This window comes from Chenopodium album, chromosome 21 (genome assembly GCF_948465745.1).
Source record: "Chenopodium album chromosome 21, dcCheAlbu1.1, whole genome shotgun sequence".
In the NCBI taxonomy this organism is placed as follows: domain Eukaryota; kingdom Viridiplantae; phylum Streptophyta; class Magnoliopsida; order Caryophyllales; family Amaranthaceae; genus Chenopodium; species Chenopodium album.
The window spans coordinates 1,880,548-1,905,477 of record NC_137854.1 but is presented as its reverse complement, the minus strand read 5'-3'; the positions used below and the strand labels follow the sequence as shown (position 1 = coordinate 1,905,477).

The following is a 24,930-nucleotide window of genomic DNA, read 5'->3' as shown; positions in this document are numbered from 1 at the left end:
TTAAAAACGCTCGTCCCAACTCACAACTCACGTAGACATTAAAATTGAGCAATCTCATTTACCATTAAAGACTAATGGATGTTACATCTATTTCTCTTTTATCCTTTATTGGGCCTATTTAACCCCTGATTAACTCTAACATTCAAAATAGACCTTTTTTAGTACGTATTTGAGGTAATTTTGATAATATGTTGCCATTTTTATTACCTCAACTGGATTTTTATGAGCTACTCCGTAGAATAACTCCAAAAATCAATATCGAGCAATTTTCTCACCAGCATGCAAATAATAAAGAATTTTAGTTCACATAATTACATTAAACATAAATTATTAATTGGACTCCACCTAAAAAAGTGAAAGTAACTTCTGACTCTTGACTTGTTGTAACTTGTAAGGTTAATCACAATTCACAATATTGAAAGCTACAAAACCTAGGCATTATTAATGATTTTCTCAGAGAGAGAGGTTCTAGGCTTCTAGCTTGTGTATGTTGCTTTAATAAATGTGGAATACGAAAAAAGTCTTTCTTTTTTTATTTTTTTTTATTTACTCCGTATTACTGCAAATAGTATATTTAATATTTATAGTTCTTTTTTTTTTTTCTCTTTTTTTTTTTTTTTTTTTTTTTTTTTTTTTTTTTTTTTGTTAAAGAGGAAAAATAAAATAAAAACTACTCGTACTCGTAGCGATTTGCACTCGACCACTGTGCTACATTTTAGCCTTTTTAGGTTCTTTAGTTAAATGCACATTTGCACTCGACCACTATATAAGTAATATAACTATATTGACCAATTGTGAGTTTGCGATGAATCACGTAACTCATTATACCCCTAAGTTTTACTAAAATACAATATATACCATTAACTCATTAAGGACTAATGAACATTATTTTTTACTCGTTTTTTTTTAATATCCTTTAACAACCTATTAACCCTATTTAACCCATAATTAACATTGGCACATAATAGAGGCCTTTTTTGAGTTTTTCCAAAGAACCCAATGACTGTTCCTACTACTTGTCAAAATCATTAAATAAAAAAATGACTGTTCCTACCAAAACCATAACCAAGTTATTTTTGGCCATGCAAATCGAGAGGATTTTATGTTCGTCACAAGATCATTAGATTTGATATTAATTTTCTAATCAGATTTTATTTTTAGATATGACCAAACTTCAATGTCATTAAATTCGTATTAGGCCCTGTTTGATTCACCTTAATTTTGCTGAACTGAAATTATTTTTACTGAACTGAACTTAATTTTACTGAACTGAACTTATTTTTACTGAAATTAAATTATTTTTACTGAACTGAAATTATTTTTACTGATTTTCTATTATAATTCTTCTTTAAGAAAACTGAATTTTACTGAACTGAAATTATTTTTACTGAACTGAAATTAATTTTACTGAACTGAACTTATTTTTACTGAATTGAACTTATTTTTACTGAACTGAAATTATTTTTACTTAATATTATTTTTTTAAGGTGAAAAGAACAGGGCCTTAGTATGATAATTTGTGGAGCTATTTTGTACGTAGAACTTGGATTAATTCCCTATTCACAAGAATGAAACCTTTTTTTAAAAAAGAGAATGGAGCCTGAGAATAATTATTCTCCATGATTCAAAAATAAGATTGCACAATAAATTTTTTAAAAAAAAATTGCACAAGAAAACCGATGAGATAATATACGAGACTCAATAATGGAGTGTAATAAAAGCTAAACTTTGCTTGGTAATTGATCTTCTGCAGATATTGAAGATTTTTAAGACCAAAAGTTGCTTTACTTTTGCATGCTACAGTAGGAGTACTAAATGCCTTTGTTTTGGTTAGTTTATTGGACTTTGTATACAACTATACATGGTCTTTGTCTGAATTGGCTTTTTGCATAAGAAAGGATGTTATTTTTGTTATTTTTGTTATGATGCTATTTTTGTTATGCAAAGAAAGGATAAAATTAAGTCAGCCAAAGAAGTTGAGTCTAAGAAAGTATGTCCTGCAACATGCCCCATATTGTACATTATGTTGGAGCTTAGAGTTCCAATGCTATTTTTGAAACTCTTTTTTAAAAAAAAATATCATAGATAAAATTAGTGGTTTCACACTTTCAATAATCAATATACGTATGTATTTCGTTATTTAGTTGTTGTTTTTTTATTCTTTTTCGTTTTGGTCTTGACAAATCAAGACCAAAACGAAATAAATAAATATAGAATTGATTGAGTTCATTCACAATTCAAGACCAAAATGAAATAAATAAATATAGAACTATTTTAACTCCTTAGCTTATTTTGTAAAGCATTTTTGTACTCCATACTCTTTTTTCGACGTTGTTTAGATCAACCTTATCAATGTACTAATTCACAAAGAACTAGCAAACAATCTCAAAGTTACTATTTTCAGATTATTAGTATAAATTAGGTACATTCTTAAAGGTGAACTAATTATTTTAGCTTTTTTTTTTTTAAGGAACTAACTATTTTACGAGTAGCTTGTAAAGCATGTATAAGAGCTTTCATGAGCAAACACGTACTCAACATTTCTTATGCAAAAAGCCAATTCAGACAAAGACCATGCATAGTTGTATACAAAGTCCAAGAAACTAACCAAAACAAAGATACTTCGTATTTAGTACAAGCATCCGCTTATAAGAAATGTACTTGCACAGGAGTACTCCGTACTATTTTGACATAAAGTCACAAAAAACAAAAGACAAGAGTCTTACTCCGTACTTGGTAAATTTGTTGGGATATTTCTAAAATTAATACGATCGAGTACATCATAAAGCAAGCATTAACACTTAATTAAAGACCTTTTACTTTCTTACAAAAAGAAGTGCTACCATCACTAACCACAGAACTAACCCAATTCCATGCCCTAATCCACCTTTCAAGTGCCAAATGACCTTATCTTTCCATGAAGGCTGCTGCGGCGGGGGCGGTACATGTTGCGACCAATCTTCATTTTGTCGCTCTGGAGGCCTAGCATCTTCAATAGTGAAACCATCATCAACACAAGTGACTGGTATCGTGAGCCAATGGTGAATAGATAAAATCAACACTGTGAGTAGTGCAGTGAGGAATACCCAAAATATTCTTAAATAATGACTATGTTTTTGGGTGATTCCCAACACGATCGTACTCAGAATTCCAAGTGACATGTGAACAACCATGTAATCAAAATGGGGGAGCACCGCCATGTGTAAACAGAAGAATTCAAAAGTGAAGCAGATTGTGGTTTTGAAAGCCCACCAATCTAAATTCTCATCCCCAAGGCTCCCATCAATGGCGCAAGCCACGGGTATATACGCTAATACCGTAGCACCAAGAGCCATGACTACGGGTATAGGTTGGGCTCTCACATAACCGAATGTACGTCCTAATTTGAGGCGCCAAAATTAACACACCCAGATGCATGATGGTGAAAACGATAACAAGAATTAAGAAGTAGATGTCGCCACTTCGTGCCTACAATTTACTCCAAATCAGGACATTCCGTTAATCAACACATAATCAAGAGCAACACACAATAATTTGAGTTTGCTTATTAGGTCATTAATGATTAATCTATCTGTCATTACTTCCAAGAGGATACAAATTTAGACCACAACGGACATATCACATACGAGTATGTACAAATAAGATTAACCCTAACAAGGTGGGCTATTAATTTTAGTTAATTTGTTAGAGCTTAATTTAAATTCAACATAATTAACTTCAAATCACTAAAAACTACTTTTCTTGTGTAAGAAGAATAAGATATTTACGGCAATAATATACGGAGTACTCCGTATTAATTCAGTACAGTACTATATGATTTTTTGTTTCCAATCTCCATATTTAATTCATACAAGTATTTTTTTTTTTTTTTTTGAAACAAATTCATACAGGTATTTAGTTTAACTATACTACTCCGTAAATGCTACAGTAGTACTGTATATATTTGAAAGAGAGAAATTTTTTTTTTTACTGTACCTCCTTAATATTAGGAAATCTATGGAAGTTGAACCTCTTAGTAAATGAAAGACACCATAAAGCAGCAACGGCAAATCCCATAGCAATGAATGCCCAAATTCTAGCAAATCGTTTCTTCTATAGCGCCCTCTTAAATGCTTCAAAACCACCCAATTTTTGTTTTTCCTTCCTAAATTCTCCAATACCATTAATTATGGACGTCCAACAGTCAATAATAATGGTGCTCAGAAAAACCCATAAATAAACAAAGAAATTCCATATATGAGATAAGAAATTCATTTATGAAGTAGAAGACTTTGAAATCGTACTCAGAGAGAGAGACTAGTATGAAAATGGAGGTATATTATTTGGTGAATGAAGGTGAAAACTAATAAGTAATGACCGGCTATATAATGTCACTTGTCAAGTTGTCAGTGGACAGTTGTTTGTTTTGCTATTTTACTACTCTGTTTTGCTTTTTTAGTACTCGTATAAGAGTTGCAGAGTTAAACTTTTAAAACATTGATGAAACTGCATTGTTACACAAAAAAAGGCAAGGCATTTTTAATGAATACCAAAAGCTAGTTTGAAAAGATGAAAAAAAAAGCAGAAGAAGAAGCATCAATTAAGGATTATGGCTATTTTTTTGGTTTAAAGAAACAAAAAAATAACAGTGACTTTTGATAAACATTTAATTTTATCAAACAAATTATTTGTATAAATTTAAGTATTTAACCCTAGGCCTTGAATAGTATTAGTGGAAATGTGGAAGTATTTGTACATTTGTACTCGGTAGTCCATACTTGGACAGTCGAACCTAAGCAATCAATATTCAATAATTAATGAGTTTATCACTGCAACGATGACCTAAAGTCTTAAACTAATAAAACTATCCAATTTTGCAGTATTAAGGAGCTCAATTAGTGGTTTTGGAATGAGTCACTAATAAGATGATTGTGAGTTAATACTAAGGAGTATTCCACATACATAATAGTTAAGGATATACATATTACGATACTCCCTTCATTTCATTTTCTATTTTTACTACGTATCTATATTAAGGGTTTGTTCTGATTTACTGAATTGAACTGAATTAAATATTTAATGAGATGAGTAAATTAAAAAAGGAAAATTTGATTCTAATAATCCAACCTTTGATCTATCTTATTTTATTAATCCAACCTTTTGATTATTCATTAATAATCCAAGCTTTACACCCCATTCTATTCTATTAGGCCAAACCGGTTACCTACCTTTAATAGCAAGTCATCTTGCCACGTGTCACACTATAATTCGTCCAAATATAAAAAAAAATATCAGAAAATTTCAAATTATTTTTAATTTTTTCCCCTTCCTTCAACCTCCATCTTTCCCTTTCACCTCCATCAATGGCTGCCCTCTTCCCACCACCTCCATCCTCCACATTCCCTCCCTTTTATCCAGCAGCCTCATCTTCCCCTCCCTTTTATCCAGCAGCCTCATCTTCCCCTCCTTTTTTTCCGACAGCATCCCCCTGCACTCCCTTCCCGGCAGTCCTCTTAACCTCCACCACCTCGCACCGACACACGCACCGCAACTCTCACTTAGCCACACAACCCACAACGCCAGCAGCCACCACCGCAACTCCCAACAACTATGAGATGTAGATCGATTTTCCGACCACCCTCCTTGAATCCCCAACCCGAAAACCCCAATTAACCCGAAATCCCAATCCATGACCCAGATAAACCCCAACCCAATTTCTAACACAAAAACCCCCCACCTCCTCCAAATTGATAAACCCACATTCGCAATTGTTTAAATTTTTGGGTTGTTGGAGTATTTGTCAATTGATTTTAATGGCAGAAGGAGGAGGTGGATCTGCAGGGAGAGAGTGAGAGAGAGAGAGAGAGAGAGAGAGAGAGAGAGAGAGAGAGTGAGGTGGAATTATGGGAGGTAGCTAGGGAGGTGGCTGAGGGGGTGGTTGGAAACGGAAAATGGATGGGAAGGGGTGGCAGGGAGGTGGGGGTGGTCAGAGAAGGGGAAATTGGGTGGCTGGGGAAGGACTTTTGTTTTTATTTTTTATTTTTTAAAAATCCTTATTAAAAAAATTGAATATGAAAAAAAAAAATTACCTGAACAATAGGTAGCAAGTCAACTTGGCCTAATAGAATAGAATGGTGTGTAAAGCTTGGATTATTGGTGAATAATCAAAAGGTTGGATTAATATAAAAAGATCGAGTAAAGGTTGGATTATTATAATCAAATTTTCCATTAAAAAATTGAACTGATTGGAGCTGAACTGGAGATAAGCTGAATAGAACAGACCCTAATTATATAATTTGGTATGAGATCCTATTCTTTTCACCTTACAAAAATAATATTAAGTAAAAATAATTTCAGTTCAGTAAAAATAAGTTCAATTCAGTAAAATTAATTTCAGTTCAACAAAAATAATTTCAGTTCAGTAAAAATAAGTTCAGTTCAGTAAAATTCAGTTTTCTTAAAGAAGAATTATAATAGAAAATCAATAAAAATAATTTCAGTTCAGTAAAAATAATTTAATATCAGTAAAAATAATTTCAGTTCAGTGAAATTAAGTTTAGTTCAGTAAAAATAAGTTCAGTTCAGTAAAAATAATTTCAGTTCAGCAAAATTAAGGTGAATCAAACAGGGCCTGAGTAAATTTCTTAAAAATAAGTATTGTACTTATTTAGAAACATTTTTCAAATTCAACGTAACAAATTCTTACATGATGATATATTAATATCTGATCGATATGAGTGTCTTTAAGTGCTTCATTATCATCCCTCAAAAAAAAAAAAAAAAAAAAAAAAGTGCTTCATTATCAAAATTAAAATGAAAATCCTACTCACACAATATATCATTTCTCTCTTATGACCCACATTAAGGGTAAGGGGAAGGTGGTGGGCTGGCGATAGAAGGGGTTGGGCTAGGCTAGGCTGGGCGATGGAGTGGGGGTTAAGGTGGTCCGGTGGGGGAAAGCGGAGGCGCTAGGTTGGTTATTCTCAATTTATTCAAAATAAAATACTCAAAAAGATTGGTCATCCGGCCTCAACTACGACCCTATAGGAAGTCGGAGGCTAAATCCGACTCCGAAACTCCGACTCCGACTCCGACTCCGATCCGACCCGATTCCGTGTTTTTTTTCGTTATTCAATCTACTTTGAGAAATTGGGCTATTTGGGCCTTTAAACCCACACCCAATGACACCATGACCCACACCAAAATCCACGATCTATCGGAGTCGGAGTCGGATAATCCGTCAGAGTCGGACATTTGTCGAAGTCAGATTTTTTTCTCGAATTTTTTGTAGGATCCGACTCCGACCCTCCTCGACTTTCGGAGTCGAATTATTTTAACGGAGTCGAACTCGGATTACTTTTTTCTTAGACTCGGAGCGAATTTTCTTAATTCGGATCGGGGCGGAGTAGGATCGGATCTGGAGAGTATTGCCATCCCTACCTACGAGTACACTAGTGCTTAATAGTTATTGTAACACAATCACGCAGATACACCATTTATTCGCCTAATACCAGTAGCCTAGTATCCCAGTTAGCAGAAAAAGTACCAACATTACTCCGTATGAATTGTATGATAGTACTCGTACTATTTTTGTTATGCAAATAAAGAATAAAATCAAGTTAGGCAACCAAAAAAGTCGAGTCTTCCCTCCCAAAAAAAAAAAAAAAAGTTTATGAATAAAGTTTCTTAAGTATGTCCTTTAATAGGTTTCAAAAAAAAAAACAAATGTATGTCCTTTAATATTGACATATTGTACATCAGTTATTGATGTCGTTATACTCTGTATCTAGTTTAAATACACTTTGTTAATCTTAACTTTAACCAATTTACTTTGAATAATACGAACTACGCAAATTCTATACTACTTCTGGAGTGCCGTGTGCATGGTATTCCAGGTTTTAAAAAGTTATGTTATTTTAATATGAACTTCTTGTTATTTAAATTTATATATATGTTATTTTAAAATAAGTATATGTTATTCTATATTTGCATGTTGTTTTTTTTTTCAATATTAATCCTTTTACTGTACCTCAAGTTTATAAAATTCATGTTATTTTGATGTGAACCTCTTATTATTTCAAATTATATGTATGTTATTTTTTAAATATGTACATGTTATTTTAATAAAAGCATGTTTTTTTTTTTATAAATTATGTTAAAGTAAATAAGTGAATAACATATTGTTTTAGCAAAATACCACAAGGTTTTAAGCAAAATAACATAAGATTTAGGCAAAATAACTCAAGTATATTGGGTATGGAGTAGTAGAGTACCGTAATCCAGGAGTATATAATACTAATTGTACCAACTATTGATTATTCAGCAATAATCCCAATTTTTAGCTACGTTTTCTTCTATCAATTTCAAATCAGTCAACAACTTTTTATTGTAAGTTGTTGGACACGTGTTACTATATGAGTGGTCCAAATTTTTTCAAAAAAAAACAAAACGAAAAAACTGGAAAAAAATGACGCAGTCATACAACTAGGGATGTCGGTGGGGCGGGTCAAGTAGGAGACCCGCCCCATCCCAACCCCAGTCGAGCGGGGATGGGTCTCGATTTGGCGGGTGGTGGGCGGGGAAGAGGATAAAAACCATCCCGCCATGGGTGATAGGGTGGGGGTGGATTTTAAGTTGTACCCGCCCCATCACATCCCCGCCTCGCTTCATACCCGCCTCATCCCCTCCTCAAACCCACATCTATATATCTTTAAAAGCAAAATTATATACTTTTTATACTATTTTATAAAATAATTACATGAAATAAAATATTAATTATAATATTTTGTACTCCCTCCGTCCCTGAAAGATTGACCCATTTGGCCTAATTTTAGTCCCAAAAAGAATGACCCACTTGCATTAAAACACCCATCAATTTGCAACAATATTTGTGCAAAATTAGCTTTCCCATATGAAAATTTGATTTTCCATGTAATTTTATTACTTTTTCTCTCTATTTTTTTACAAACCCCGTGTAAATTTATCTTTCCCGCATACTTTTACTTCTTTTTGTTTAATTTTCTTAATACCCACGTAATCAACCTAAATGGGTCGTTCTTTCGAGGATGGAGGGAGTACTACACTAATATAAACAAAAATGTGTGTAATATTAAGTGTTATTACTATTATTATTATTATTATTATTATTATTATTATTATTATTATTATTATTATTATTATTATTATTATTATTATTATTATTATTATTATTATCCGTATTAATTATGTAGGATTGTGTATTTGAGAGACGGATCGGAGATTGGGTGAAGATTAGGCAGGTCTTTAATGGGGTTAGGTGGGGGTGGGGCGGGGATGGTTTTGGAGTTGTACCCGCCAGGGCGGGCCGAGGATGAGGATGAATATTGGACCCACGCACCGCGGGGATGGGGATGGGAATGAAAATGTTAGGTGGGGATCGGATGGGGATGGGGATGGGAAGGCCAACATCCGCCTAGCCCCCGCCCCATTGACATCCCTACATACAACCACCCCAATCGCAACCCCAACCATGTCGCCGCACAGCCGCAAGTCCGTAACCCACCCAAACTACCTCCTTCCCCGACCAACCAATCAGAAAAGACCCCCTCTCCTCAGCTCCAATATCAAAATCGGCCAAAACCCCAAACCTTTTCCCTTGAAACCACTCCCCTCCTTCAAAACTGTTCAATCTGCGAGACGAAGGCGGGGATGAACGAGAACCGGTGGTTGCGGGCTTGCGACGTAGAATCTGGGAATGACGGCGATTAAGATATGGTGGAACTAACGAGGAAGAGTTTGGCTACGACAGATGGTGGTTACGAGCTTGCGGCGGATTGACAGTATGTGAACTGTAAATAACGGTTATGGCCAATATGTGGATCGAGGATGATGTTGGCTATGGTGGCTGGTGGTTGTGGGCTTGCAGCTGAGGAAAGAGAATTTGATGGTTGTTCGATCAACATAAGTGGTGCGGAATTGGGGTGGTTCCCAGTGAGGTTAGGGAGGAGGGGCTGGGGCTGGGAAGTGCGGTGGATTTATTGTTGCCGGATCTGGGAATGAAGGGTTGGCTGTGGGTTTAATTTTTTTTTAAAATTTTTTTGGACCAATGAAATTGTGACATATGGAATTTTAAAAATTCTTTAAAAAAAAAAAAAAAAAAAACTTTTTCAATAAGTAATAGGTTTTTGGGATTGCTGGAATAAAACAGAGTTAAAATTTGAGATAATTGCAGAATAATTAATAGTCGAGATTATTTAAAGTAAATTTGTCAAAGTTGGTATTAATAAAATGTATTTTCCTTATATTTAGGGGTGTTAAATACCGCCAACAAAAATTATCAAAACCGCCAACTTTTTAAGCAAAATGTCATTATTGCCCTTACTAAAATACTAAACCCAAACCTATCTTTCTCCTCTTTCTTATTTCTCTCTCATCAACAACCCCTCAAGATACCCAAATACAACCACCACCACCACAGAGACAACTGGCGTACCAGTCAGCCGCGTTCAAGAGGTGGCGAAGCGTACATGGCCGGCGGTGGTTGACGGTGGGGACATGGCTGAAAACCGAGGAAGGGGTAAGTTTGTCGATCAGCTTTTTGTTTTGAATTTAAGTTATTTTTAATAATTCCGGTGGCTGGTAACCGGCGCTCAAAACCGGTTGACCGCCAGCGGTAACCGACGGTCAATACCGGGTGACCGCGCTGGTCAATCGGGGCGCGGTCACCCGATATTGATTGCTGGTTACCGGTGGCGGTCAACCGATTTTGAGCGTCGTTAGCCAGCAACTTTTTTAAAAAAAAAACTTTTTTTTTATTCAAAACTTATTCTAATTAATTGTTATTATTATTACAAAATAATTATAATTAATTTTATTACTATTTTTGTAGATAATTATGTTGATTAACTGTTATTATTATTTGTTAGAGATAGATATATCGGAAAATATATGTGATATATTTTCCGTATAGATATTGTTATGAGAATAATATATTTAGCATTATCTTATGTTAAGATATTATTTTGAGAATATACCTTTAGGGTTTATGATTAGGCTAGCATATTTTTTAGGAAGATTATTTCCTATCTTATATTCCTAGGTTTTGTATAAATACTCTGCCTATTGATGAATAATGATCAAGCAATTCTATTCCAATTAATTTCTATTCCTCTCTAATTTATCATGGTATCAGAGCAGGTTAGATCTTGGGATACTTCACAAAAATTCCCCCCCTGCCGGTGGGTTAGAAAATTAAACTCACCGGCGGGATTCAAAAATTTTACCCAAAAATTCCGCTGTGCAATTTTTTTTTTCTTTTTTGTGAGTTGATTCGAGCATGATTTTGCTCCTTTGGATATGAGTTTGGTTTTACTCAGAAAAACCAATAAGAGATTTGAGTGTGGTTTACTCTGAAAGACCAAAAAGAGATTTAAATTATTGAATTATTGATTGATGAATTCATCCTATCGTTTTAAAATAACATATCAATTAATGAATACAATTAAAAAGTCTCACAAGAATCGAACACAAGACCAGTGTCCTTAATGCTGGTATACACCACTACATCTATAACCACTAAGCTACATGTTAATAGGTTATAAATTAGTACTATTATATTGTATATATAATATATTTACGGCTATTTCACCAAATGCCACTGAGCAATTTAAAAATTCACCAAATGCCATCGGACTTTTCAGAATTCACCAAATGCCATCCAGTTTTTAAAAAATTCACCTGGTGCCATTAATGACCAACAGTCGTTAACTCCGTTAGTAATTAGGGGTTAATCTAACACGTGTCATAACATAATTGGACCATTTATCTTAATTCATAAAAATTTAAAAAAAAAAACAAAAAAAGTTTAAAAAAAAAATAAAAATAAAAAAAACCCCCCAAATTTTCCCAGCCACCCCGACCACCGCCAAACCCTAACCCCTCCCCTCATCTCGCCGGAAAACGGCCGGTCACCACTGGAACCACCAACAATCGGCCGGTCGATAGCTCCCCACCTGACCCACCGCCGACCCCCAAAACCACCCATGCTGCTCGTCCCGACCCCAAAAACCACCCACACATCCGCCCCGACCCCAAAAACACCCCGTAAAAAGCCCCTCCTCCCTTTCCCTACCCTCAAAATCGGTCGTTTCGACGGTGGAAAAAAGGGAGGAGGGGCTTTTTACTGGTGGTTATTAGGGTCGGGGTGGCTGTGTGGGTGGTTTTTGGGGTGGGTGTTTGCGGTTTTATGGGGTTGGGGCAGTTTGTGAGGGAGGTTTTGGGGGTCGGCGGTGGGTCAGGTGGGGAGCTACAGGGTCGGCCGGCCGATTGTTGGTGGTTCCGGTGGTGACCGGCAATTTGGGGTTTTTTTTTATTTTTTGTTTTTTTTTTATTTTTTGTATTTTTTAAACTTTTTTTGTATTTTTTTTTAATTTTTATGAATTAAGATAGTCCAATTATGTCATGACACGTGTCAGATTAACCCCTAATTACTAACGAAGTTAACGGCCGTTGGTCATTAATGGCACCGGGTGAATTTTTTAAAAACTGGATGGCATTTGGTGAATTCTGAAAAGTCCGATGGCATTTGGTGAATTTTTAAATTGCTCAGTGGCATTTGGTGAAATAGCCGATATATTTATGGGGGTCAGCCTTTAACATAAAAGAATCATCAATTGGGCGGTTGGGTCAAGGGGGCCGGGCCTCCAACACCCTCGGCTCTGCCCTTGCTTGTTAAAGTTTCGAGTCAAATAATTAATGATATGCTTATTTCTCATGAGCAAGTCCTTCTTAAATTATACAAGAAGCTAGATCTTTTTTTCAACTTTATATAAAATTTCCTTATTTATTTATTATTGGAAATTTACTCTCTTTTTTTACAAACAAATTAACTATTATATATTATGTTTGAATTTTTTTTTTGAAACATGGTACTGTAATAATTATGTTATCAATTTGAGTTGCTCATGAAGAGCCTATCGAGTAGAGCTAGAACTGGTTCAATCAATCAATCGTGCTCGTTAACTTTTTGAGTAGAGCCGAATTCTAGAGAAGCCAACTCAAATTGTGTTTTGACCGAATTTTGATTGAGTCAAAAATTCAAGTTGTGCACGAATGGCTTAACTCAATTAGCACCTCTATGGCCCTATTTAAGTGTATTTGGTCAATTTTAGCTTTTTTTTACGAGGCCATTTGGTGAATTATTTAAATTCGAGGTATTTAGTGGAAAAAATCCTAAAGAATAATAATTAATAATTACTTGCATTGGTCCAATACACCTCAATTGTAGATTTAATTACAACATTTTCTTGTTAAATGGGCAATTTTATTGTTCTATTCACATTTATGCCTCCTTTTTTTTTTTTTTTTTTTTTTTTTTTTTTTTTTTTTTACTTGGATCAAAGATTCAAGAAATTAGGGCTAGCTCACCTTGATAACTTATACTTGTATGGACTATCGAGTAGTAGTCAGTGCTCTATTAGCTCCGATTCTAGGTTTTTTTTTTCCTTTCTAATAACAACAAATTAAAAAAAATAGAATAATTAAAATAGGTACTTTTTCTTATTTTTAGGCTTTTAATCAGGAGATAAGTTGCAATCGGGATTTATATTCAAGGACTATAGGTTAAAAAATATTGTTTATAGTTTCCATACTGTTTTTTTTTTTAGTTATTAGGATTGACAACTAAGTTATATATCTGTCATTCTTAAGTTAACAAATATGTTCACAGTTTCCATTCTCTGTCACTATGGTAGCAACTATACGTCGTGTTGCGGATGCGGAAGACGCCACTAACGACGGACCTTATGTTTACGCTTGGCTCTAATACCATGAAAGAATTATGGGGAATCTTTTCCTTGATTAATTTTTTAAGCATCCTTGGCTTATATACAAGTTTACAAGCGTGAAGTTAGGCAGAGTATACAAACTGATTAGCTAGGAATTAGCTAGAGTATACAAACTGATTAGCTCTAATTAAGGGATACATATAAAGCTAATTATACTCCTAACATATATAACAAATATACAAAGTCAGAATGTAATACCCCTCATTATTGCTTTAAAGGAGTTTGATATACTACTCATACCAACAAGATGCATCTTCCTTTTAGGGAGCTCATATGCTAAGAATACTCTATAGTTAAGCGTGCTTGATTGAGAGTAGTCTTGGGATGGGTGACCTCCTGGGAAGTTTTTCCGGGATGCGCATGAGTGAGGATAAAATGCGTCGGAAGGACTTGTGTTGGTCTGTGGGGACAGTTGTTGGCCCTCAATGCGCATTTCGTGACAATAGGCCCCTCCCTAATTTGTTTGGGGTCGGAGTGTTACACAAAATATATCCCAATATATTCTAACACTACCAAGGAACAGAAGCCTCGGAGTTGAAGCTTCATCAGAGAACATGAAGACTAAATATATTTTTATATTTTAGGATTTATGTAAGTATGAGAAAATTAGTTACACTCGAAAAATCTGTGTGGAATTGGTCTTAGGATAGAATATTATGCATGCTAGTTTTTAGGAAAACTGTTGCAATTTAAATGTTTATCTTGTTTTCTTAAATTAAAAGATTTTATTTTATTTTCTTTTTCTGATTTTCGGAAAATATTTTTAAGATAAAATTTCCCATGTTTTCCAAAACTTGCGGCCTACTCTTCCATGATCTTCATCAGTCATGGCTTTGCACATCGAGGAGTTCATGGTTCCTTAATTCAAGGGACATGATCTTCTTAGTGGGTATGAGTAGTGGCGTAGTGGATTTGCTGCACAATGAAGGTTTTCCAATGCGTTTATTACTCTATAAATAACTCATAATTTCTGTTGGAAAAATCTAACCCTTGCTCACATAAGTTTTAAGCTTTCAATCGAGTTAAGAGTCCAATTCCACACAAGTCAATTAGAAAGTTCTTAATGTTCTTGTACTAGAGTTTTTATTTCTTTCTTTCGAGTTGTAATTTGGGAAATGAGAAGTTTGAGTGAACTTCTATATTGTGAGAAAGAGAAGTGAGAAAGAGAAGAGAAAGAGCAGAGAAAAGTGATAAGAGAGAAAGAGAAGAGAAGGAGTAACAAGTTGGGTGACTTGTTCCTCGGGGCTTCAAGTTTGTTGAGGAACTTGTAGTAAGAGTCTTTAGTTTGTAATAGGATTTACTGCCCTATTCTAGTGAAGATTCCACTACAAGAAATAGGTCATTTTGCGACGGAAACCTTGCAACGGACTACAATTCCGTCGCAAAAAGGGTTAATTTGCGAGGGAATAAATTCCGTCGCAACTTTGCGACGGAAACAAACTTTTGCGACGGAAATTCCGTCGCAAAGTTTGCGACGGAATTTATTCCCTCGCAAAAGTTTGTTTGCGACGGAAATAATCGTCGCAAAACAATATTAAAAAAAAAATAAAAAAAAACATTTTGCGACGGATTCTGCGACGGAAATTCCGTCGCAAAAAGTTTTTAAATTTTTTTAAAAAAAACTGAAGTTTCGCTGAAGGAGAGAGAAAAAGAAAACGAAGAACAGAAAGAGGAAAGCGTAGAGAGAGATAGAGGAAAGCGTAGAGAGAGAAAGAAAATCCGGCCACTTCACCGCCGCTGTCGCCACCGGAACGACCGGAATCCGGCCACTCACACCTACTAACGCCCACCCCCTCCGTTCACTCCCACTCACGCGCACTCACGCCCACCCACGCCACCCCCTCCGTTCAAGCCCACTCACGCCCCTCCGTTCGCCGGCGGTGTGCAGCCACCACACCACCCTCCTTCCGGCAGCCGGATTTCCGCCACAACACCCTCAAATCCCGGTGAGTATTCCACTATCCCCCTTTGTTTTTGTTTTCAATTTAATTTTAATGTAAACCCTAACTTTTTCTAATTATGTTTTTTAATTTAATTTGTAACTAAATTTTATTATTTAATTACTTGTGTTTAGTGTAGTGTAGTTTAATTTATATTGCAATGTTAGAATTAGTTTAATTTTTAAGATATATTGCAATGTTAGAATTAGTTTAATGTATGTTAGTTTAGTTTAAAATATATGTTAGATTAGTTTATAATGTATGTTATTTTAGTTTAAAATATATGTTACTTAGTTTATAATGTATGTTAGTTTAGTTTAAAATATATGTTAGATTAGTTTAAAATATATGTTAGATTAGTTTAAAATATATGTTAATTTAAAAATACATGTTAGTGTATGTATGTTTATTTGAATGTGGGTAATTGTGTGTTAATTATATGTGTTTCATCACTTGCTTTAAACTTGTTTAAATTAAACAATTATGGTATGTATGTTAATTATATATGTTCACTAAGATTTGAAAGCATTTGCATCTTCTTATTCCTAGATACCCGTTCAAGACATACACATTAGGAGTATGTCTTGAATAGTCCCCGGTTGGGACTGTCCTTTGACGTTTAATCTCACTTTAGGTGGTGAATGTATGCAATGTTTTTGATTCTATGGAATATCTTGGCGTCTCATTTCTCTACAATGTTCTCTGGGTACATATGTTGGTGTGTTTAATTACCTACATCGTGTACTTGGAGAACTGTAGGGATATGCTGTCGGATTTTCTATAGAATTGAAAACTAGGCATACATTCACTAGTGAGATAAGATGTCCAAGGATGGGTTAGGTTGGAGTGATAAGGACCCCTGGATATATGTCATCTAAAACCTCATGTAGGTTTGATTTTATGAAGAAAAGAACTTAGCTTGTATCTAATAATACTGTTCACTTGTTCACATTGCAAGGCGGCAAAGAATCAAGGGAAGCTTCCATCAGCACCTGATCTCTTCTTGCATACACACTTCAAGGAGGTGCCCGGGAAAGGGAAGGTTCCTGCGAACAAAAGAGCGAAGGAAATTGCGGTAATAACTAGTTTTCGCCCATTTTCAAGCCACTTGTTTCCTATATTGCCACTTATGAACTATTTCAAGCCTCGAACTCAAGTAACTATGTTAGGTAGGTGTATTATGGTCAAAAATAAGCTCATTTGATAACAAATGTGAGAAATAGGCAAGTTAGAACCAAAAACGCCCCATTTTCGCCCATTTTTTCTAGTTTTAGGACCTAGTGAACCTATATTGCCACTTATAAACAATTTCAAGCCTCAAACTCAAGTAACTATGTTAGTTAGGTGTATTAAGGTCAAAAATAGGTTCATTAGATAACAAATGTGAGAAATAGGCAAGTTAGAACCAAAAACGCCCCATTTTCACCCAATTTTCCTAGTTTTAGGACCTAGTGAACCTATATTGCCACTTATGAACTATTTCAAGCCTCGAACTCAAGTAACTATGTTATTTAGGTGTATTATGGTCAAAAATAAGCTCATTTGATAACAAATGTGAGAAATAGGCAAGTTAGAACCAAAAACGCCCCATTTTCGCCCATTTTTTCTAGTTTTAGGACCTAGTGAACCTATATTGCCACTTATAAACAATTTCAAGCCTCAAACTCAAGTAACTATGTTAGTTAGGTGTATTAAGGTCAAAAATAGGTTCATTAGATAACAAATGTGAGAAATAGACAAGTTAGAACCAAAAACGCCCCATTTTCACCCAATTTTCCTAGTTTTAGGACCTAGTGAACCTATATTGCCACTTATGAACTATATCAAGCCTCAAACTATTGGTTCTCATTCTTTATTTTTATTTCTGCATTGTATATCCTTTGTTTGTTACAGGAGGCGTACCAACACAGACAGGAGGAATCAAGAACCCAGGGTTCCCAACTGTCTGAAAATGAAATTTTCTTTGAGGCGGCTGGTGGTCGTAATAAGAAGGGTCGTGTTAGAGGTCTTGGTGTTGGTGCTGACTTGTACTACGGCACATCTAGGGGACGAGGATCGGGTTCTTCCAGCCAATACGTACCGTCGGTCATAACTCAAATGCAGGAAAACTTCCACAAGGAGTTGAATGAGAGGGTGGAAGCAATTGAGAGCCAGATCGATAGCCGTGTGGCGGAACAGCTCGATGCTCGAGTGGAGGCTCGAGTGGCAGAACGGATGGCTGAAATCGAGAGGAAGAACAAGGAGTTCTTAGAGGAGTTAGCCAGTAGATTTACAGGATTGACCACTCCTTTCACTTGTTCTACGATTCAGCCTCAGATTCGAGACCCCAGGAACGACCCGGGTGGTGGTGGTGGTGGTGGTGCAGGCCAAGGACAGCCAGCTTGTGTTTAGTTAGGTGTCATTTTTCGATTTTTGTATATGGATGACATTGTAGTTTTAAAAATTATATCATGTACCGTACTTGGTAGTTACGGCTACGTGTTGTATATATTTGAATTATGTTAGGGCGTGGACTTTTTGACTGAAATTATTTTAAATGCACGTATTTTATTAAACAGGATTGCATGAATACAGGTTCCAGGAAAACAAAACAAAATACAAAAAAATTAAACAGGATTGCAGGAATACAGGTTCCAGGAAAAAAAAACAAAATACAAAAAAAAAATAAATTAAAATTACAATAACTTTGCGACGGAATTTCCGTCGCAAAATGGAGTATTTTGCGACGGATTATTTTCCGTCGCACACATGCGACGGAAACTAATCCGTCGCAAAAAACTTCATTTTGCGACGGAATTACATTCCGTCGCAAAATTTGTGACGGACTATTCCGTCGCAAAATGATTCCTCTTGCTACGGAATTTTCGTCGCAAATGTTGTTTTCAGCTACAACTACCTTTCCGTCGCAAAATCCGTCGCAATTCGTTTTGCGACGGATATTCCGTCACAAAAGGACTGTTTGCTACGAAAGTTCGAGCGACGCCATGCCTGTGACGGAAATCCGTCGCAAAGTCACTTTGCGACGGAATTTTGCCAGTTTGCGACGAATTATTTCCGTCGCAAAACGGCCCTTTTCTTGTAGTGTTCTTTTCCTAAAATCCCAAGTGGTCGTGGTTTTTCTCCTTGATTAGGGCCAAGGAGTTTTCCACGTAAAAATCTCTCGTGCACTTTTGTTCCTTCAGTTTATCTTTCTGTTCCTTTAGCTTACTTAGTTTTAATTCCGCAAAAAGTTAGGCTAAACTCTCATACTACAATTCAACCCCCCTTCTTGTAGTATTCATTGAAACAACATAATTAGACTATTCTATACTCCTATAGTCTACATTGTATTGCTCTACTCACTATGCTACTCTAGTGACTTTGTTTTATTCTACAATTTAATTTATCAGTATAGATTTATATTACTGAATTGAATTTATTTTTACTGAATTTAAATTATTTTTACTAAATATAAATATGTTATTTAAGGTGAAGTGAATATATACTTTTTTTTTATTATTATTATTTTTTTTTGAGGAAATGAATAGGTACTTACAATACAAGAACAAATTAAAATGCAAAATTTTAACAAAGTTGAGTAATAACTTTAAATCATATTTTGCTTCATGATTCAAGATTTATATCTTCACTTATTAATATGCAAAATTATAAAAGTTTCATATTTGAAAATAATTCATGAAACAAAATCTTACAAAATAGATCAGATGCTTCGAATATCAAACATCCAATATTAATTATGACTATTTTCTTAATTTCACTATTTTATCATCGCTAAATTAAAATGTACAACATTTTTATTAACACGTACGTAATAAATTATATTAAGTATATTATAAACAATCCCATTTGCATGCCATCGGTTTACAATAATTTTATTGTACATCGAACATTTTTTGAAAAATGACCCTTTTTCGTATAAAAGTGACCATTTTTCTTTATAAAAGTGACCATTTTTCTTACAAAAGTGATCCCTTTTTTCACAAAAATGACCCCTATTTTCACAAAAGTGACCATTTTTTTCCATAAAAGTGACCTTTTTTTCACAAAAGTGATTAATCTACATATGTAAAATAAAGTATTAAATCAACAAAAATAAACACAAATAAAGATAACAATGTATAATCTATGTGCAAAGAAAAGGAGTGGCATCGATGTCAAAAAAAAAAAAGAAAAGGAGTGGCATTTAGAATGCTACGTCTATAAGCAATTGATTCGTTCACATGGATCATCTTGGAAGAAATTCATGCACGAAAACCAGTGGGATGAACATAAAGGATTGGCTAAATTTGAAGCATCCTCGGTGAGAACAGGGATGAAAGCCTAGCATGAGGGGATGAAATCCGTTCGGAAGTGAGGTTTGGGTTAAGGATCGGAATTGACAACAGCGGGGAGGTTTGGGGGTTATTGAGAGATTGGAGGAAGGTTTTTGGTTGGAGAGGGGGGTTTTTTGATGGTGATGGCGGAGGTAAAGGGGGAGGTGGAGGTGGAGGTGGAGGAGGCGGCGGCGGGGGTTAAGCTGGAACAGGGGTTGAGGTTTCACTCTCTCTCTAGCTCACTCTCTCTCCTTTTTCAGGTAAAGATTGAGCTGATTTACAATAATGATATTGTACATCTGATTTTTTCTAATATTTATGATAAGTTGATAACACATAATAAGTTTCTTATGGAAATTTTAAAATTTTATACATCATATATTTTTCTATTTCAGCTTTTATATTTGGATATCGGTTCAGATTTCGAAAATCTATTTGAAATTTGGAAAATCAAAATCCGAATTTGTATTCGATTTTTCAAATTGGATATTCGATCCGAATTGAAGATTTGGATTGGATATCCAAAAATTCAAATCAGTTACGGATCAGATTTCCAAATAGTTTTGTACAGACATACTCAATACTCTCTTGTACGATATATATGGACCGACATTTGCTAATGAGGTGGGAAGCAATTAAACAATTTCAATAATTTACATGAGTATTGAGTAGTGTTGAAATCAAAACGTGCCTATTACTCGTAGAAGTTGTATTATTATTAAGAAAAAGTATAAGTTCAAACCTTGTACTAAAAGAAATTAAAAATTAAAAAAAAAAAAGAAAAAAAAAAAAGAGAAATACGTTTAAGTACTTTATTAGCTCCGCTTATACTCCGAATTTATATTCTTCTACCAAAAAAGTAGTTACATTTATCTCTAAATTTTAGGCTTTTAAATTTTAATGAAGAGATAAATTGCATTCTTATCCCTTCTAAATTCTAGGACCCTTAGGAGTAGTTCATAGTTTCCATTCTGTTATATAGGGTTTAATTTGGAGCGTATATAGCTTCAATCTGTCATTCGTTCTTAGGTTAACAAAACTGTTCGTGATTTAACCTGTTCTTAATATCATGATAAATTAGAAACAAATTATGAAAATATTCACTGTATTCACATTGAATTTCATAGCCTATAAGCTAGGATAACAACCTAAACTTTCCACAATATTCTATCATATCTTTTCATTAGATATGCTACCAAAATATATCACAACAATATCCTAGAGTTTCTAGAATATCTCCAATAAATTCTCTATCACTATGGTAGCACCTAAACGTCGTGTTGCGGATGCGGAAGATGCCACTAACAACGGACCTTATGTTTACGCTTGGACTGAGCGAAATGGTGACTACAACAACATCAATACTGGTTCAATACCTGGTGCTAAATACTTATGCTATGGTATTATGTACGGTATTCCTGCTGCACTTGGCTTCTTGTTGATCTTTCTTGTATGTGAAGATATCATATGGAGTAGAGTTCAAGGGAATATATTAAACGGAGTGAAAATTAATACGAGTAGTATTAATAATAAAGTGAAGCAGAGTGATATATTGTTAGTGCATTGCGCCCATAGATTCAACGAAACAAAAGTACGTGATCTTGGCTGGAATGAAGTGTTACCCTCTACCACATATAAATTTTTATTTCATTTAGATAATTACAATTATACGTCCGAGATCATTAGGTGCGACATGAAATGGAATGGAGAGCCAAATGTTAGTGCCACCGTAATTTGGAACCTGAATTGTTATAAGGGAATCTATTTTGGATGGTCTTCTGCAGGTGATACAACTTACTTTAACAATCTCAATGTCAAGTACAAACTTGTTAGAGCTAAGTTAGCCAAAAAATTCTAATCCTATCTACTTTATTTTTAAATAATGTTAGGAACTTTTTGTTTAAAAGATTGTTATTGCTTTATTATATACTGTATACTAGTATGTAGTTATGTACTCCGTTCAAAGAAAGAAATATAAAAAAAATACTAGTATGTACTGTTTTTTTTTTTTTTTTTTTTTTTTTGTTTTTCTTTGTAATTGGACTATCCTACGTGTATTTAAATAATTTACTCATAAGTGGCTCTCAACCATCAAGGCATCAAGTAGGAATATGTTTTATGGAGTATGTTCTATCATATTGCTCTACTCACACTGCTACTCGAGTGTCATTGCTTGAGTAGCACTTCTATAGATGTATGATTATATACTTGAATATTCTATTTACCCTTCGATCCGGTTTTTTTTTTTTTTTTTTTAAAAAAAAAAAATCTAATAAACCTTCATATGCTTTATACGTTGTCCCTATTGAGTCCTTTCTTTTACAAGCATGTTAATGTTTCAATGTTAAAAAGTGTTCATTGTGATTTTTTTTGTTTTTTTGTATATGTTACAAATAATATGCTACAGTATATATTACTCCGTATCTACCATTTATATATGCAAACGGAGTAAAAAACTTTCTTTCTCCGTATTATAAACAAATGTCACAATGTATTTGTTTAAAACGTACATTGTACGGAACTAAACTAGTATACAAATATATATATAAGAGTGTAGTTTACAAACAAAATTTATTTAAAAATACACACATACAAAATTATCCAAGATGGTACTATGGTAGCACACATACTACCAACGATGAACAAACCAAGCCGTAGCGATGAAGTAGTAGATCCACAACAGCTGCTCCAATTCACTCATGAGGTTAGAGCCCAATTTGATTCCATGGCTACAAAGAGGCCCATCAAGCCCATCCATAGTGAGCCCGATCTTGATGCCTCTGTTGCCCATCAACCATACTCCGAGCCCATTCCAAGAAGCTCCTCTCCCTTAAATCCGGCGAACACTATCAAGTTTTGTTGAGTCTATGAGCAAACCCACATATGAGTGAAAGTGTTATCTCACATTAAAAGTGTTATCCCATATTGAAACTCCATAAATTTATTTCATTACTCGTACATTTTATTTGTTAAGTCTTTTGCATCAATAGTAATCTTAAAATCTTCGGCACGAGTATATTAAAATTCGAGCTAATTTGTTTCCTTTAGAAATATAGTATTTGGTAATACTACTCGTAGTATTTTTCTAGTACATATTTGCTGCAATTTAATTCACTATAAAATTTGGGAAAACCATGGATGACACTTGACTTAAGCTAATAAATGTATACTCCCTCCGTTTTTTAATACTTGCTCCACTTTTCATTTGCGGTCGTTTTTAAATACTTGCTCCATTTCTTTATTTGGAAAGCTTTTACAATATTTAATTAATTTCTTTTACCTAATGGACCCAACACATATTCTCTCTCCTCCAATTCTCTACACTACTTTTGCTTTTTATAATTTTTTATTCTTCCACCAATCCCACTACCTCCATACTTTATTACTTTCTCCAATTTCTCATAAAACTCTACGCATGGAGAAATGGAGCAAGTATTTAAAAACGGAGAGAGTACTTACAAAAATTTCTTGATTTATTTACAAAAATTACCATGTAGATGTAGAATGGGTTAGGTCAATTCGGGTTAATACCGTAACCTATGCGGGTGGGTCATGCTTGAGTCGGGTCATGTCGAGTCTTACATCTTACAGGTTTAGGTTGGGTTTAGGCCGGGTTAATAACAGGTCGGGTTACATTCGGGTCGGGTGAATAATAGGTCGGGTTTAATTCGGGTAAGGTTCATTCTCAGGATCGAGTCGGGTTCGGTTCAAATCAATAATTTGCTGGTTAGAATCAGGTCGGGTCATTCTCGGGTTTGAGTCGGCTTTGGTTCAAATCAATAATTTGCGGGTTATAATCAGGTCGGGTCATTTCTAAGTCAAATCATTCTCGGGTTCAAGTTGGCAAGTCAACATTTGCGGGTTATAATCAGGTCCGGTTCAATTCAATAATTTCCGGGTTATAATCAGGTCGGTCCTTTCCAAGTCTTGTCATTCTCGGAATAATTTGCGGGTTATAATAATCAAGTCGGGTCATGTTTGGACTCGGGTATCAAAACATTGGGTATCAAGGTTGATATCAGGTCGGGTCATATCGGGTTCAGTTACATTTTTTGGGTCGGTTGTTAACAGTTCATGTAATGACGTTCACGTTTAATCATTATCAATTTCTTCATTTATTGTAAGAAAAATAATTTCTGAAAAGTTTAAATTCGAGCTAATAAGTTCAAGTAAGTTTAGATAAGATATACATATATATATATATTTCCTGTAAAATTCTAGTCGGGTCAATAATAAGTCGAGTTAAATTTGGGTCGGGTCAATAACAAGTCCGGTTGATTCGGTTTGGGTTTGTAACAGGTTGGGTTGAATTTTGAGTCGGGTTAGTAATAGGTCGGGTTAAATTCGGGTCGAGATAGGAACAGGTCGGGTTAAATTCGGGTTTTCACGGGTTAAAACGGGTTTGGTTTAATTTCAGCTTAGGTTAGGTTTGGTTCAGGTCAATAATTTACGTGTTGCATTCGGGTTGGGTCATCCCCAAGTCGGTTCATATTCGGGTTCAAGTCTCAAATACTCGGGTCTAGGGTGTGTTTCAGGCCGGGTCAGGTCGAGTTCGGGTCATCATTTTTTCGGGATCAGACAGTACGGTTAGTAATTGGATTCGGGTCGGTATTTTGAATTGGTTTAGCTTTTGACAGCTCTAGATATAGTCATATCACTCATATGACTCATATCTTATAATCAACTTGTATTTTCTCGTCAAACACCGGTGAATCGTAACCGTATTTATTTACCTTCTGCATTAGGCCTCGAACAATTTGCGGCCCGTTTCTCTAACTAATTAACTGGCCCACCTAAAATTTACCACATACCAAAATTGGGTAAAAAAAAAAACCTTCAACGGCGCATAGCATCAAATAATAAGCTCTGAACTCC

At 34.8% G+C, this 24,930-nt stretch overlaps 1 protein-coding gene across 1 annotated transcript; it reads left to right on the top strand.

Moving 5' to 3' along the window:
* The first annotated feature begins 9,843 nt into the window (after positions 1-9,843).
* On the top strand, positions 9,844-18,351 carry LOC145602622 (uncharacterized). The gene is made up of 3 exons (XM_081658796.1): positions 9,844-9,953; positions 16,649-16,817; positions 17,636-18,351. Exons 1-3 carry the CDS (start codon positions 9,844-9,846, stop codon positions 18,131-18,133), a joined length of 777 nt encoding a protein of 258 aa, XP_081514922.1. The 3' UTR covers positions 18,134-18,351.
* Positions 18,352-24,930: the final 6,579 nt, after the last annotated feature.